Source organism: Camelus bactrianus, chromosome 2 (assembly GCF_048773025.1).
Source record: "Camelus bactrianus isolate YW-2024 breed Bactrian camel chromosome 2, ASM4877302v1, whole genome shotgun sequence".
Classification (NCBI taxonomy): Eukaryota; Metazoa; Chordata; class Mammalia; order Artiodactyla; family Camelidae; genus Camelus; species Camelus bactrianus.
Genome location: NC_133540.1, coordinates 77591231 through 77608645, shown reverse-complemented (window position 1 = coordinate 77608645; position 17415 = coordinate 77591231). Strand labels below are relative to the sequence as shown.

Here is a 17415-nt window from a genome sequence, read left to right as displayed (position 1 = left end):
TGGTTTTCCTTGACCATCCACCTTACATATCTCCTTTATACCTCTAATCATCACCTATTCATAATCTTGATTGTTCAACCTATACCTGATCTATTGTTCACCTCCTCCACTCCTAGGTAAAGTCTAGCTTTTCTCTCTTGTGCATCATTGTATTGCCCGTCACCTGCAGAGTAAGCTTGGCATATGGTAAGCGCTCACTATAGTACAGTTACATTAAAATTAATTTGACTTAAATTCTACTATATATATTCAAAAAGAATTTGAGGGAGGATTTCATTTTCCATTTTCCAATGAGCTGATGACCTAGAGTGACTAGGGTTGCTGAGATATGTTCCCTTGGTTCTAAGCCTCCCTGCATCACTCATCACTAAGTACCTCCATACCCAGAGAGGTTTGGGGTATTTTTTATTCATATTTTCTAATATTGAGGAATAAACCATTACTGTAAAAACTCTATTTTATAGATAATTTTGAGGGCTCTTCAAGGTGGGTTTTGTTATTTGTTTTTTCAGCTTTACCCCCTAACTTCAGAATCTAACCCATGCACAAAATGCAACTGTATAGAAAATATTTGTTGAACGTTGAATGAAAGTTACTCTTTCAGGAGAGCACAAAGAAAAGCTGTGGAATAATCTTATTGTCTGATACATGTTCACGATTTTAAATATACAGACATTCACAAGGAAAGTATCATTATTTTAAACATGAAACAGTATCATAATTAAGCCAATAGGATTTAAGGAGGATGAAAACATTGCAAACTCTCTTGAGGACTCATTTTCTTGATCTTATGTATGAGCTACACTGAGTTTTAGACTAGAGCAATAGAGTGTTGCTGCTAAATTATACTAAACAATATTTGTATAGCATTCCATAGGGTCTGAAGCACATCCACATATAGTAGCATATCTGGGATTTGATAATTAAACAATCTTGGGAAAGAGGTTGTTGCTGTGGATATGGGATTTGTCCATGATCATATAGTTAGCAATTTCAGGTTACTAGGATTAAATCCAAGGATTAGAATTGCAGCTGCATACTTCCTTGTGATTCTATCCCAGAGAATCTGATGCCAAACTTAATAGGAGAACCTAGTTTCAGTGAGGGAAGTTTTCTGCTGGTCTCCTAAGAGCTGGAAATAATTGCTGGACCCAGAGCTATAACTAACAAAGAGAAAAGTGCTTCTTAGTATTGAGGGAGCCAAGTGCTTTTTAGAAGGCAATGCTGTTTGGCGTATTATGGGATGGACAATACTCAAAGTCAGCGCTTCCCATACAGAAGCATATGCCTTTTAAATTTAAGGAAACAAGATCCTCACTCTCCCCATTCTTGTGATAGTGATGTGTAGGAGGATGTTTTATCTGTAATAGTCTCAACTCCTTCCATCCACATATAAAAGATGAATCTAGAGAAAAGAGATCTTATCTAATCTCAGGCAATTGACTCTAAAAGATATTTTGAATATTGAGGATTTACTGTACATTTTATTTTTATCATACCTATCTTCTAAATCTATTGTCAAGTTAGAATTATATTAAAGAAGGTACTACTCCTGAGTGGTGTGTGTGTGTGTGTGTGTGTGTGTGTGTGTGTATGCATGTGTTGTGTGGGTGCATCAAAAAATCAGAACCTTGTAGCTGTGGGCATTCAGCAGGTGGGGATGCAGGTGACAGTTATATTTGGAGGTCAAGTCGACTCCTTTTTCACCCCATCTCAGGCTCTGGTGGTGGCCTGACACACAGCTATCAGCCAGCTGTCTGCTCCTGGCAGTAAGGCAATTATTTTGAGTATACAGGTATAAAAACAACTTTCTGGTGATTCTATAAATAATAACCATTTTGCAGAGAAAATACTGAAAAACACAAAAACAGGACATTTTATCACAAATAAAGTATAACAAAATTTAGTACATTAATTTATATACAATTTGTGAAACATTATAAGAATGTCTGACTTACTTTTTTGTGGTATGATTTTAGGTATCTCTTTTGTGAAAAACCATTAAGACATTTTATGAAAAAAGTAAAAGGTAACAGAATGGTAGTAGAATAAAGATATCCTATTTTTATAAAAAAAGACAACAGACACAAAAAATTTGTCACTGGGCAGTAGTGTACATAAGTGTTCACACTGCTTGTGCCATATTGTGTTCTTGAGATGAATAATGGAAACAGTGAGGAATTAAAAAAAAATACTATACTCTGGACGGTCATATGCCCCATCCTTTGCTGGTAATATGTTTCATTACTAATTACTTGCTATAGGATGTAGTTTTGGAAATTAAGTCACTGTTTCTTTAGTACAAATGAAAAACTGCCAAACCAGATTTTATAGATGCTTGGGTTTGAATCCTGGCTTCAATACTTTACACTTGCCTGAACTTTATGAAGTTTAAAAAAACTCTCGATGTCTTAGTTTTTTCATTCACAAGTTATCAAAATAACACTAACTTATTCATGGGATTCAAGAAATTAATGAAATAATTCATGTCAAGTGCTTAACAGCTCGGCACAAGTCTTAAGTATAAATAGTAAGTGTTCATATCATGTCAACTCAAAAAGGTGGTAATTATTGAAATTATCCTGAAGAATGTTATGATTGGCTCTCTTTAGGAACTGGGAGAGAGGGAATCATATAGGTAATTTTTAGTTTGAACACATGATTTAAAGTTAACTTGAGTAATCAATGCTAGCTATTATTCTTGTTATTATTATTGACTAGCAATACCTCACTGTAAAAAAGTAGTGGCATTTAGAAAATACTAAATGTTTTCTCCCTGAACAAGTTAAAGCAGCTATGCTCCCATTTGTCTGAGTGAGACTAAAACCAAAATAAGACAAAGAGGAGTACTGGAATGTAAGGCAGCAAACTGTGGAGAGCTGGGCCAGTGAGCAGTCTTAGGAGGGGACACAGAGAGCTAGGCGGTGGAGAGCTGTACGGAGGTGTGAAGTACAGAGAACTGAGCCCTGGTCACAGCTTCTTAGAGACATCCTAATCCTGGAGACGTCCCTACTCCCTGAATGACAGCTCCACGGAGGAACCATCCTACTCTAGTCAAGGATCATTTTCACTGGATCTGCCATCAAGCACACCGAATCTGAAGGTGACTGTTCAGGTTACAACAGGATCACACTTCTATTTAATACCTTTTGAATTTTAAGAATATCTTTCCATCAGCCAGTGGGGAAGCAGAATTCAGACAAGCTCTCTTCTCATTCAGGCTCACTGAGAGATCACCAAGACAAGCTGATTAGGAACCTAATGTGATAAACTACCACATCACACTACTCTCTGGAATAATTATTCTCAACACATGAATTTTATATTCCACAAGGGGCCTGCAGGAATGTGCTAAATTATTTCAAATAATAAATGTTGGCTTTTAAACAATAATTTATATTTTTTAAGTATGTTACAATTTACAAAATCTTCATGCATATTCCTAACAATACTGAATAAAGAGTACATTTTACTATCAAGTTTAGAATTTAGCTTCAACTAAATTCAACCCAAATTCAATTATTACTATATAGTATTATAGTAGTATGCGTGATGCTAGAAGTGGAATAATGATAAGGAAGTCTGAATGAAAAAAGTGGTAAGATTCTTGTAAGACTAAAGGAGACAATGTGTATAAAATATTTTTTCCTGTGTCTGACACAAGATAAATACTTAATGAACGGGAGTGGTGTTCACCATTAATAATAACAAGCTATACACTAAGCTTCTATCTTGTAGGTGTTCACAGAGTATTTTAAACAGAGCAAAACAATGTTTGGCACTTGCAAGTGTAGGAAAAGGATGTTTATTTAACATGGTCAAAGCACTCTGTTATATGCAAGTTTAATTTTTATCACCACGGGTTAAGAGTGGATAAAGATATAGAATTATGTTCCACCACATGATATCTGCTAACTAACTAGGTAAGTTAGAAAAACACCACCATAGCATATTAAAGAATAAGCTTGGAGACTCCTCAATAAGAATGCCAGGTATCTTGCTCCTATTTCATTTTAATCAATTTAAAATGTTTTTGTATTTCACTAAATAATATTGTGTGTCAATGTCTAAAATTTGTGATGCTAAATCTTTGGCTATAGCCTATTTTTAATACAGATGCCCCAGGCAGGATCATGTTTATTTTGATCTAAAAAAAATATTTTTGGTGTGTAGATTGCTGAATATAATTCAGTTTGCACATGGAATAACGCCTGGCATTATTCTAGTTCACTGATTATCTGCCAATGGAATCATGTTTATATTACTCATATTATTATAGAAAAAACAGCTTAAAAAATAGATGCAGTTTTTCAAATGTGCCCAAATATTTTAGCTTTTTCTTGGAGTAGAAACTGTAACTGTCAACAATTAGCAAATGTATAAATTAGTGTTTAGTATTAGATTTGTGATCAAATATAAGACCTTACCTAAAAGAAGATTATACAAAATACTGTACAAAATAAATACACTACAGTTTTCACCAGCTTTATTATGAGTGATTTTCCATATTGGAAGGTGAAGTGTATCTGATAACTGTTAAATTTTTATTTAGCAGAATATTCAAAATATCATCCTTAGCAATATAAATGGAAGACATTTTTCAGAAGTTAATGTCTTTCCTTGGTTACTGACAGGAACTTATCTAAATTCCTAGTGATGGGAAGAATTCACAGGTAGTGCTCTATCACTGACTGCTGAGGCTGTCAATAAAGTGTATAGAAAAACAATGAAATGAAACAAAACCAAGACAAAACACAGTTTCAACTGAAGGTATGCCCTTGACTGGTATATCTGCATTTAAATATTCACCTCTGCTTAGGGTTCTGATTCAGCTTCCAAAACAAATCCCACCCAAACACCTTCATTGAGTCATTCTGCCTGTAATATAGACATGATTCCTGGGTAGGGTATTTTGTGAGAAATTAGGAAGCAAAATGTAAGTTGAGGAGAAAGGATCCTTGGTGAGGACACGTGTCCTTCAGAACTGCAAATCCTAATGAGCCCTGCTAAGAAATCTGTGGTGCTTATTTACAAATCTACTACAAAACTACCAAAGTAGGCTTTCATTTCCAATTATAATATACAGAATTAGGAAATACGTCTGAAAAGCATGTAGAGTTTATTTGCATACAGAAATATATAATCAATCCCATTAAATTAAGTACAAAATTGTAACAAACTTCTTTTAATAATGAAAGGCTTAAAAATAATAGTGCTTCTAGATGAAGCTAATTTTTTTAAGTCCTGATTAATGAGACGTATGGCAAGAAAAATTACTATAATGGTGAATGCTGATTCAGGATCTTATTTTTATTAAGTAGTTTATAGTGAGGGCTGTGACTATTTTTCTATTTATAGTGGCAGCTCTGGTTAATTACCTTGTAATGTATTGTGACATTAATGTACTAGTAAACTATTGAAATTTACACCCTTATTCAGTAGCAAAATCTGTAAATTGAAGAATGTATATAAAGTTATCAGAAGCATAAATTATGTGACCAAATGTCATGTATGATCACATTAGATTTAAAGAAATTCAGTGACACATCAGTAAGTGTCACTGAATTTATATACTTCAGCTACTTTGAAATATAGATTTCAACATTTTATTCAAAGTTATTTGGTAGCTTGCTGCTATTCTGTAAGGTTACTAAAAGCATGTTGGTCACAATTAAAATGCACAATACCAAAGAAGAAATATATTATGGCGAACTAATGCATCAATTTCACAAAATATTTTTTCCGTAAAAAAAAGATGAGAGCAAAAGCGAAAGAAATTGAAAGAATTGCAAGGAGGGTAGCATGGTGACATGTGGATTCACAGGTTATATAGAACTTGAGGGGACAAAAAAAGGAATGAAAATATAATATATATCTATATCTACATCTATCTATATGAAAAATAATTATGTAATTAGTTTTTAAAATAGAGGCTTAAAACACAATGTCAGAGTTACCAATATTTAGTTTACTGTCTCAAATACTCAAAGCACAATCACTGTTACTTGGATTATCAAGTAATCCAAAATATTTCAGATGAGAACATAATAAAACAGCAAAATATCTGAAGCAATCTGACGGTGCAACTGTATATTAGATAATTCATACTTTCTACTGAAAAATTCCCTGTGCTAATATTGATAACTACATTAATACATTTTGAAATATTGTTTTGTATTGCTAGCTTGAAGACAATAAAACAATTAAGTGTGACTTTTCCATAAAAATGTAATGAAGTCTGAAAAATGCACAGGATTACTAAGTTAAGCAATAATTCCTGAAACATTAACATGCATATACACTAGGGAAAACTGGTACAGGAAGGGAAAGGAAGAGAATACAGAGAGCTGTAGGTCAGTGGGGAAAGGAGGATATCACAACATAGCTCTCATATTCTCAGTATGTATAAAATTATAGTAGAAAAATAGAAAAAGGAAAGCTAAAAGAGTTCACTAATGTTGGTTTTCAGGTAGTACAAAGGACACTACTATATAATCTTGTGAAAAATTGTTAGAGATAGAATTCCAAATTATTTAAAGAAGCTAATTTATCTTATATTGCATACATTCAATTAAAAACTTGTAATACTCATGACAGATCCTCTCTCTATATAGATATAGATATTTGTATGGGTCATTTGTGTAATTTGACTACATTATAAATATAAAAAATGTACAGTATAATTAAAAATAGTAAATGAAGATGAGGAGGTGATAGTTGGAAGTTCGAAGGAAATGTTTTGTAGTTTCAAAGTAATGATATTTCCAACTCTATACCATTTCCAATATTTGTTTTTAAATGAAATATTAGATAATTTTAAGGAAAAAAGCAAGTCTTCTGCAATGTTACTTCAGTGATTTATACAAACTTTTATTTATCTAATAAATGTCCTTATTTTTTTGAAAATTGCAGGACTGTGGCACATGAGCTAATAACTATAACTGCAATTGTATTAATCACAGACCGTTTAGAAGGGTCTTTGGGTCACTGCATGTAGAGGAACAATGTGAGAACTACAAGTTAACAAGACAATCATTCTAACATAGAGAGCACAATTGGAGGCAAATATCAAGCAGGGATCATTGTTGGATTCTAGTGACTCATTTTTCACAGGTCAATACCATGACTACTTTTACTAAGATGGTATTTTAAAACAAAGCTCGTGATAATGCCTACCTGCCTACTAACTCTTTAGGGTCTAGTTTTATGTCAGGTATTTGCCAGGAACTTGACACTAACTATTTCACTTAATCATCCCTATAAACATGCCAGGGTGACATTATCCTTGTTTTACAGGTGACAGACAGAAGCTGCTTCAGGTCATGCAGGGCTGCCTGGCTGCCTGGCAGGCCTTCCTTCCCATATGCCACAGCCGCAAACCTGCAAGTACATAGTAACAGCCACATTTTATCTAGGGCCTACCAGATGCCAGACTCTATATTATCCCTAATCCTCACAAAAACACTGTGGAGTTCTTATTTCTGATCTTCTGTGTAGTAGTTAAGGAAACTAAAGGTAAGAAAGGTCTAGAACTCCCCAGTTTAAGTTTATTGGCTCTAAAGCCCTTCATTTTATCATTCAGTGTTTGTCTTATTTCATTCTAAATTTATTTTACTCTTTGTCTGCCTAGCTATGGTTGGTTGAAATGGCCCAAATTCCTCTCCTTCCTGTATCCATGGTCCTCTGGATTGTGGTTCCTCCATCAAGAGATGGAGTCTATTTCTTAAGTCTGGAGTTGGCTGTGTGATTGGCTTTGGCTAATGGGACACAGCAAACAATACACAGGCAGAGTCTTGAACAATATTTGAAATTTGGGATGTTCCTATTTATTGCTAGGAATCCTGTCACAATGGGAATGAGCAGGGGCTAGTGGGCTGGAAGGTGACAGCCATATGGCCATCACCCCAGATGACATCAAGGTGACTACCAACCAAACATGTAAGTGAGTTTCCTCCCCTGAAAAATCCATCAGCCTGCTTAACTACTAAACATCCAACCTCAGTCAAGTCACCACAGATGCAATTCAATGAATTCTGAGAACTATAAAAATGTTTCTTGTTTTAAGCCACTGACTTTTAGAGTAGATTACTACACTATCCTATCCATGATTGTACAGTACTCTTTCCAAATCATACTGGGATCACGTGAAGAATTAAATTAAAGCCATCAATTTGCATAAATCTTTGACAGGAACAACATTCTACTAAGCATTAACATGTCTAAAACAAGGCATCCATTTAAAATTCATCTATTCCTCATGATGAGGAATTATGTCATAAGCATCCAAGCAGTTAATCAATATAGAAATCTTAGAAGCATTTCTGCTCTTTCCCCTGTATCTGTTCAGTCAATGCCACATCTCTTCAAAATATTTCTCAGGCCCTGACATTGCTGCCAACACACTTCTAACTAATTTCCCACTCTTCTTTTACCTGGATTACTGAAACAGCTTCCCTCTGCCAATCTCTCATCATCTACACTGACTTCAGAGGTATTTTTCTCATATCAAGAACTGATAATGTTATGATGTAATACTCTACTAACTTGGGAAAATTTTTTTAAAAATTAAAAATATTTCATGATTTTTTCTGAGGATAAAATACAAACTCCTTGGCATGTGATACAGAATCTTCCACAATCTACCTCATTACATCTTTCCAGTCTCTTCCTCTAGAACTACGCCCATTTTACTGCGCACCCAGCACATTTCCTGAAAAATACCACAACCTTCATATAACCATAGTTTTTTCTGCTTCCTCTTTGTGAGATTCTCTAACTGTCCCTGCTGTTTTCTTCTTGGAAAATGAGGATGCATCCTTCAGAATCTAGGCTGTCACCTTCACTTTCAGTCACTTAGACAGAAATCATTGTGAGTTCCTATTATGGGCCAAGCACAGACCAGTGGCTGGAGGAGAAATAATAATTATAGCCCTCTTTGCCCTCAAGGACATTACAGAAGAGAAAAGGAAACAAGCACACTAAAAAATAAAATGCAATGTTTTAGGTGTAATCACTGAGGCAAGCACCGGAGATATTTGGAGGATAGAAGCGTGCACTTAGCTCCTGTCTAGTACATAGTCTAGGAAGGCTTAATGGAGGAACTGAAGATAAGCAGAGCATTGAAACACTGGCAGAAACTTATTGGGTAGAAAAGGTAAGAGACTCCTGGAAGAGGAAATAGCATGTACAGAAAACATGCTCATGGAAGTCAGATATAATAGCTTTTAAAGAAAATATACTGTATTACTTTAAACCAAAAAATTAACTAAATTTAATCAAATTTAAATTAGGGTATTTGGTATTTATAAAATCAAAAGTCGTGTCTACTTTACATCACTCTGAACATTACAAAACATTTAAAAAATCACTATTTTTTAAAGTAGAAAGATACATTCTATATTTAGATTATGAGATAATAAATGTTACTTTTAACTCCTATTTTGTATGACTGGCTATTTTTAAAAATCTTTACACAGATGGCATCAATTTAAATATATAACTTTAATCTATATATTTTAAAGCTAAATTATCGTATCAATACTAAAATGACTTTTAAATAGAATAACAATATAATATAAAATATCACTCTGCAAGGAAATTGTCAGTGTGACTTAGATTTAGATATTTCAATTTATTTTAAAAAATAAAATAAAAGGATAGTAGTAGAAGACAGTTCCAATAAAAAAAGGAATGATTATCTGGTCATCTCTAAATCTAGGCTGATTTTCAACTAGTCTTCCACTGTGGATCCCTATTTCTTCTGTTGGTTTACCAACATTTCTCAGAACAACATTTCCCATCTTAGTTTATAAAGAAGACTTACTCTTTCTGTTATCATAGTCCTGACATACCATTTTCCTCCTGTTTTGTAAACAGGCAGTGCATTGTAAAATACACATTTATCAAGGCCTTCATCAAGGAATGAATAGAGTTTCTTTTCCTTTAAGTAAAAAAAGAAAACAACAACTCACCTCTAACAGGGGGTCTTTCTAGCTCAGAGTCAAGGTGAATTGGTGGAGAGATGTACGATACCTGTCCATGATGTGCCTGCCCTGTGGACCCAAAAATAAATGTTAAGAAGACATTATGTCTTTTACTTTTTTTTTTATGATGTCACATCATCTCTCTCCACGCTGAAGAGTGCAGGCAGATCTATCCAAACATAGAATCATTGTGTGCCATCTAAACATCAACCAATTAAATCAGTCCTCAAACCATCTAGTTTTGTTGTTGCTGTTGTTAAATCACAAATTTATTGTAGAGTGAAACTTTAAGAAATACAATAAAAATGACTGACACGAAAAATGACGTGGAAAAATTAAAAACAAAGACATGCCAAATAAAAAACCTTGGTTTCATTGTCAGATTAAACAGCAATTAAGTACTCAATCAATTTACTTTAAGTGTTTGTAAACATTCTTCCTTTCTGCATTTACTTCACAGCAGATCAGTAATAAAGAATCTGCAGACTGTCCTCTCCATCAGATAACGCTATGATTAGCACTTAGACAACTTTACGATCCTAATGAATTTACACTTTATTTTTATGATTTACTTTGCTTTTTAAGTATTTTTTACCTGTATTTGAAAAGAAAACTACTCCTATTGCTGATTATATTTGATGAAAAAATAGTAACTAACCACAATATAAAAAACAGGTAGATGGATTCATCCTCTGTTTTTTGCAAAGCACTTTGCCAGCACACATACATATCTGCAATAATACACTTTCTGTCTTATGAGTTAAAAAAGTGTTAAAATTGATTTGAAGGCCAAAATGCTGACTGCAAAAAAAAAAAAAGCCAGCTTAAAAACAGATTTTCTAATGCTCAAAGTAGCTATATAGTTTGTATACCTATGATCCAGTAAGCAATTAGGATTTTGAGGCAAGAAAGCATAACTAGAGTTCAATTTCTAAACCTACTTTATATAAAAAGGTTTGGGTACAAGTAGAAAACACACTACCTTCTTTCTACAATGGGAATATGCAGTTATACTTTATACATTTACTATAGCAATTAACAGGGGTGTTAATCTCTTTTCCTAAACAAGGAAAGTTAATGACACATAGATTATGATAACAGTTAGAGTAACCTTCCCGTTTCAAGTAATATTCGACTTGTAATAAACTCTGCTGATTCCTCTTATGAGGCACATTTCAAATAATTAATATGGCTCCCTGTTGATAGTAGCTGCTGTTGCTCCCAGCATTTTTCTAGCTAACAGCAGACACAGTGGAGAGGCTGTAATACACAGAGCCCCTCATAATGGTAACTAAGAATATTGTGCATTCACTGGCCATGTTTCAGTGGAATACTAAAAGCACCATTACGAAAGAAGTTAAGACGGTGACTATGCATTGTTAGCAGTCCATGTGTAATATAGCTTATTAAAATCTTCAGATTATCTTAATTGCAAAAACACCTGATGTTTACCTATGTTGCAAACTTGGTTGCAAATGCATTTTTATTTTTAAGGTCCAGTGTCATTGCATTGCAAATGAATTGGTTTGAAACTTTATCAATCATGTAAAATGAAAATAAGAATCTTTCACTCTACACTGGTTGAAAAGAATCTCAGCATATAAAACAATATTGATTTCATGTCTAATCAAGGAACATGGCTTTCACCACATATAATAACCACTATGCATTCAAACATACATCATCTCCTTTTATGCAGCCAATATCACTATAAGAATTTAAAGGCAGGTACTATGCTAGTCTACATATTTTAAAATCAAAGAAACAAGCAGAGCTTATGTAACTAACTTGCAGCTAGTACATAGCAAGGCTAGCATTTGACTCCAAATTTGAAGTGCTTTCATCTGTCATAATATTTGTCTCAAAGAAGGTACACTAAACTTGCAAATAATGTGTATAGATTTAGTGATTAAACTCTGACAGGCAACTGCTTTTAGAACTGTCACCCCGACATTCAGAATGAAGTAAACAGTCCCTTTAAATGCCACACGTGTCTCTTTTCTTAGGATAAGCATGTAACTTCAAGAGTGTTCAACACAGATACTGTAGGCAGCACAGGACCAGTGTGCAGTCCCTTGAGGGGAATGGGGATATCAAAGAGCCAGTGGAATGGGGTGGGGAGGATTGGTAGTCACGTCCTGAACTTGGTGTGCAATCATTTCCATTCTCTCTCCAAGGAGAAATCCACCAAACTGCAGGAAGAGGTGTGGCAGGGAAAGTCACGGTGGTAAAAACTGACGCGGATTCTAAGTCTTAGAGAAAGGTGAGAAATGCAGTAATGGATTTCAGTTTGGTGACTGAAATTTCTGACCCACAGAATAAAAACTAGGAATTATGGAGAAAGTTGTTGATTGATTACACCAATCCAATCCTTATAGATTTCTGCTTTACTTTAGATCAGTGGTATGCACACATTTATCTCCACAGAAATACATGAAGGGTAATAAAACCTACTTTAATAGGCACTATTTCTAACTAAGGCTAACTAACAAATAGATAAATATGAGGCAATAATTCTCAGGGCAGTAACTGCTCTTTATCAGGTTGGGCATATGGGAATATGGGGAAAGGTCTGCATAGTTTGAAAAAATACTCAGTGTCTCTCAAAGTTCCACCTTCTCCCCTTTAAGAATGACTGAAAAAGGTGTTTGGCCAAGATGGTGGAGTGGGAAGACCCTAAGCTCAGTTCCTCCCATGGGCATACCAAAATTACAACTACTTACAGAGCAAACTATTGACAGCCAAGACCGGAACCCAGCAGGAAAAATCTTCCACAACTCAAGATATAAAAAAGGAACCACGATGAGACCAGTAGAAGGGGTGGAGTCCTGGTATATAGTCAAGACCCATACCCCTGGGGGATGACCCACACGGGGGAGGATAATTACAACTACAGAGGTTCTCCCCAGGGAGTGAGGGGCCTGAGCCCCCATTCAGGCTCCCCAACCTGTACCGGGAAGACACACCTCCAGCACATTTGACTTTGAAGGCCAAAAGGGGCTTACTGTAGGGAGAGCAAGAGGGCTGTGGGAAATAGAGACTCCACTTTTAATGAGCATATAAGATCTCACATGCTCCAGGACCCAGGGCAGAAGGAGTAATTTGAAAGGAGCCTGGGTCAGACCCATCAGTTGACCTTGGAAAGCCTGCAGAAGAGGCTGGAGGCACCTGAAGCTCACCTTGGAGACACAGACATTGGTGGCAGCCATTTTTAGGAGCTTGTTCTACTATGTGGACACTGGTGTTGGTAAGTGCCATTTTGGAACCTTCCCTCTAGCCTATTAGCACTGAAACCTGGTCCCGCCCACCAACCTGTAGGTATCAGTACTGGAAGGCATCAGACAAGCAACCAACTGGGTGGGTACACAGCCCCACCTAGCAGCACACAGACAGCAAATAAAGAAAGAACATTATGAATAACTGCAAAATAATAGTAATAATAAACTCCAGTTAAAACCATAAATAACTTCCATAAACATTTCTCTTAAACTTTATGGTGAATAATGTTCAACAATAAAAAATATAATCAGTTCAAAAAGAGCATAGGGAGGTAAAAAGCATCACAAACACATATTTTTAAAATTCGGACACATTTTCCACCATAATTGTCTTCTACTAGTCTTGCCTGGTCCTTGTAACTGCAGCTTTATGTATCTAAATATGTGATGTGCTGTTTTTATTTTTGCCCTTACTTTTTCAAATTAAAAAGATACATACCTGCTCATTTTTCCTTCTGAATTTTATTGCATTCTTTTCTAATTTTTAAAGCAAAACAGTCATATTGAGATTTTATTAGAACTACATTACTTCCATAATTTTCAGAATAAACATCTAATATAGTTTGTCTTCATATGTTTTAAATGAATTGCCTTTTGTTTGAATTGCCTTTCAATAAATAGGAAAAAAAACTGTTTTTTGAAGTTTTCTATATTTTGGTTGTAAGGATATTTCATTGTTTAAGTATTCTATTTTCCCCATTTTGAATGAAATTTCTGAACTTGCTTGATATCTGTCATTAAACTTTTTTGATTGTTATTGTTGTAATTATTAGTTATTGACTCTGACTTTCCTACCTCCTTAGAGCTAGATATACTGAAAATAACACTTTAGTTATGTTCTGTGATCTTTGTTTCTTGTAAGAAATATATCCCCAGGTTAAAATTCATCTATATACTCTTGTTCTTAATTATTTTGTGTTGCAGAATTTAAATTTTAAAGATTGAATTTATAGGATATGCATTTTAGGTGCCACTAAAATTTCCTGGTGCTACTGTTCACCTGTCATTTTACCTTTAATTTCCTACAAACTAATTACCAAAGAAATAAGCACTGTTTACTGATAGATTTCAAAAATAATTACAAAGAATTAAAAAGGGGGAGGAAAAAGGTTTCTTGGTTTACTGCGTAGGAGTCTAGAAGAATAATGGCAATGTGGGAAGCTTATGAGTTAGATTTTATTCAAATTTTAGTCTAGGTGAATGATACATTTGCACAAAGATGTCACTGTATGTATTTGTATATGTACATATATCTACCTACATATGTTTACATTTATGTGAAATATCTATACTGATATGTAATTTACTTATCATACAATTTACCCATTTCAAGTATACAATTCAGTATTTTTAGTATATTTACAGATCTGTGCAACTTCTACCACAATCAACTTGAGACCATTAGAAATTGGAAGCCTGTTTACTAGCATAGCACTCTCCATTTCATTCCAACTCCAGTTCTAGGCAACTATTCATCTGCTTTTCATCTCTATAGATTTACCTGTTTGGTAAATTTCAGGTAAATAAAAAACATAGTCTTTTGTGCTCAACTTCCTTTATTCAATTTAATTTTTTCAGGTAGTACAAATCAGTACTTCATTCTTTTATGTTGCCAAATAATATTCCATTAAAAATACCATATTTTTTGTATCATTCATCAATTGATGGATTTTGAGGGTCATTTCCACCTTTTGACTATTATGAATAATGCTGCTATGAACCTTCCTATACAAGTTTTTGTGCAGACATAAGTTACATTTTTCTTGAATATATATACCTAAAAGTGGAATTACTGGGTCATATGGTAAACACTATGTAAAATTTTGAGAAACTGCCAGTCTGATTTCCAAAGAAGCTGTACCATTTTATTTTTCATTAGGAGTGTATGAGGGCTTCATAAAGACTTTTTTTTAAAGTTTTTTTTTGCTTGTTTGCTTTGTTTGTTTTTAGATGATGGTGTAGTTAAATCAGGATTGATGAGATTTTGAAATAATTAAGGTAACTGTGAAAATCTGGGAAGGGAACAATCTCCTCAAGTGAACAATCTCCTCAAGTGAACACAGAAAGATAAAGCAGAGGGTTTGGGTCAGGAGTTATATAGTTCATCCACATCAAGAAAGTAGGAGAAAAATGATCTAGGCTAAAAAACAAAAACAAAGGAAGAGTAGCTCACATTCTGAAGGGGCAATGTGTGAACTATCCAGTGTTAGGTATGCCAAAGAGGCAGAATTTTTAAGAGTTCTTGCCAGTAGAATCCAGCATTATTGCAAAACCCAAAGGCCATTACAGATTTTGGAAAAGCCATTATTTTTCTATCTTCAATCTCTTTTTGAACTTTTATTTAATTTCTATTTCACTGAGGAATCCGGTGCAATTTCTACTAAAGTTCAAATATAGCAAAGGCTTGATCAGCATAAGGTACAGGAAAAGGCTTTTTTTTTCTCTTTCTACTGTCAATACTTTACTTGTACATCATAGCACAGAAATTAGAACCACAGAATTTGGAGAGAGAAAGATATTTGTTAGCTTATAGTCCCAAACTTACATTTTAGAATAAGGAACCTAAAATCTTGAGAAATTGGTGACTTTCAAAAGTCAGATCAATGTGGTGTTTGTCAAGAATGACGTCTGAGGACAGTAAGAAAGGGCACGCAGCTAGCCTGCAGAAAACTGCCCTCGACCCTCTCTTACCTCTGAAGCCTTACCTAGCAAGTCGCTGTTTTCAAGGTGTGTGGGGCATGACTTTTCAAGTGTGTTGAGACATTAAAAGAGTTGAAAACTATTTATTTATAAAAATATGTACTTTTTCCCCATTGAGCCATGTCTAGAAAGCTTAGCATAACAGGTAAGATCACGCTTGGAAAACAGGACTGCCTGTGCTGGTATTCGAACTCTGCCACATTTCTGCCATAGAACTATTTAGGCATCTAAGTTATTAGCCAGCAAGTATGAAGCTGTTTAATTTCTATGTGCAACTGGTATACAGTAGAGTACTTAATTTTTAGCTATTATTTAGTAATTCATTCTTTCATTCATCAACCAACATTCCTTGAGTGCCTACTACATGACAGGTGCCTTTTTAGGTTGTTGGCATACGCCACACAAGAAAATAAATGATAACCCGCACTCTTAAGTAGGGGAAGGCAGACAGTAAGCAATTAACACAATAAATGCATCAATAATATTATACACGTAAAATGCTGAGGGCATTGGAAACAAATTAGAACAGGTTAAAGGGTATTTGAGGTGGAAGCAGGGGGCAGGTTGAAATTTTAAATAGAGTGAAGCAGGGAAGGCCTAATTTAATTTCCATGAATAGCATCTGAAGGGTTCAAGAGAAGGCAGGAGATAGTATCAGACTTCTATGAGAAACTGTAAAAAGATAAAAGTATAAATAAGAGCCCAAATCTAATTCTAGTAATTAAGAATGAAAGAATGAAATGTGCTGGTATCAGATGCTTTTTCCTAATACATTTATTTCAAATTTTACACATAGTCATGGACCTATTAATAATGTCACCAATGACCAATGAGTAAAAAAAGGCATAAATAAAATACAGTGATATATAATTCGGAAAATGAACACAACTTTGCTCCTGAAGTAAAAATACATTTTATTACCATAAAGTCCCCACTGGTTTCTCCAGTTATACCACACTTCAACTCAAATTCTCCTCATTTTCTATACAGTACTGTAAACAACTTTAATAGTTTACGGCTCTCTAGGCAGATTTTATGCCTTCTTTTTTGTTTGTTTGCTTTAAATTTTCAACTTCTGATCTTGATTACTTCCTCTAGAGATATGACATCTCCCCTTTCTTAAAAACAATAAATAAATCTCATATTTTTGCTCATCGGATTTTTAATATCATCATTTTCCTTTTACAAGCTTTAGAATAATAGCAAGTTACATCTCTGTATCTCTCTGCCCTTCTACAATAATGATTCCATGTGGAATATGGGAACATACACTAATTACATTTAAGAATGGCATATGGAATTTTTCTAAGTTTTTCTAATACTCTGAAAGCAGCTACGCCTCCTCATAAAAAGTTTAATTTTTTGCTTGGAAATAATCTCAGCTATCTATAAAAAAAATACTAGAGGTCAACATGTTGTTTTGTGCTGATGAAAAACTGGGTGTGCCTAGCCTT

The 17415-nt window shown here is 34.4% G+C and overlaps 1 protein-coding gene across 11 annotated transcripts in view; it reads right to left on the bottom strand.

Annotated features, from left to right (window-relative positions):
- Positions 1 to 17415, bottom strand: part of ADGRL3 (adhesion G protein-coupled receptor L3) — an 822802-nt gene that overhangs the window by 302716 nt on the left and 502671 nt on the right. For 9 of the 11 annotated variants that reach the window (XM_074344099.1, XM_074344100.1, XM_045504712.2 and 6 more), the window contains one exon: positions 9972 to 10052. The exons of the other annotated variants lie outside the window; for them this stretch is intronic. In XM_074344099.1, the coding sequence (XP_074200200.1) occupies positions 9972 to 10052 (81 nt within the window). The remainder of the gene's footprint in view (positions 1 to 9971; positions 10053 to 17415) is intronic. 11 annotated transcript variants of the gene reach the window in all.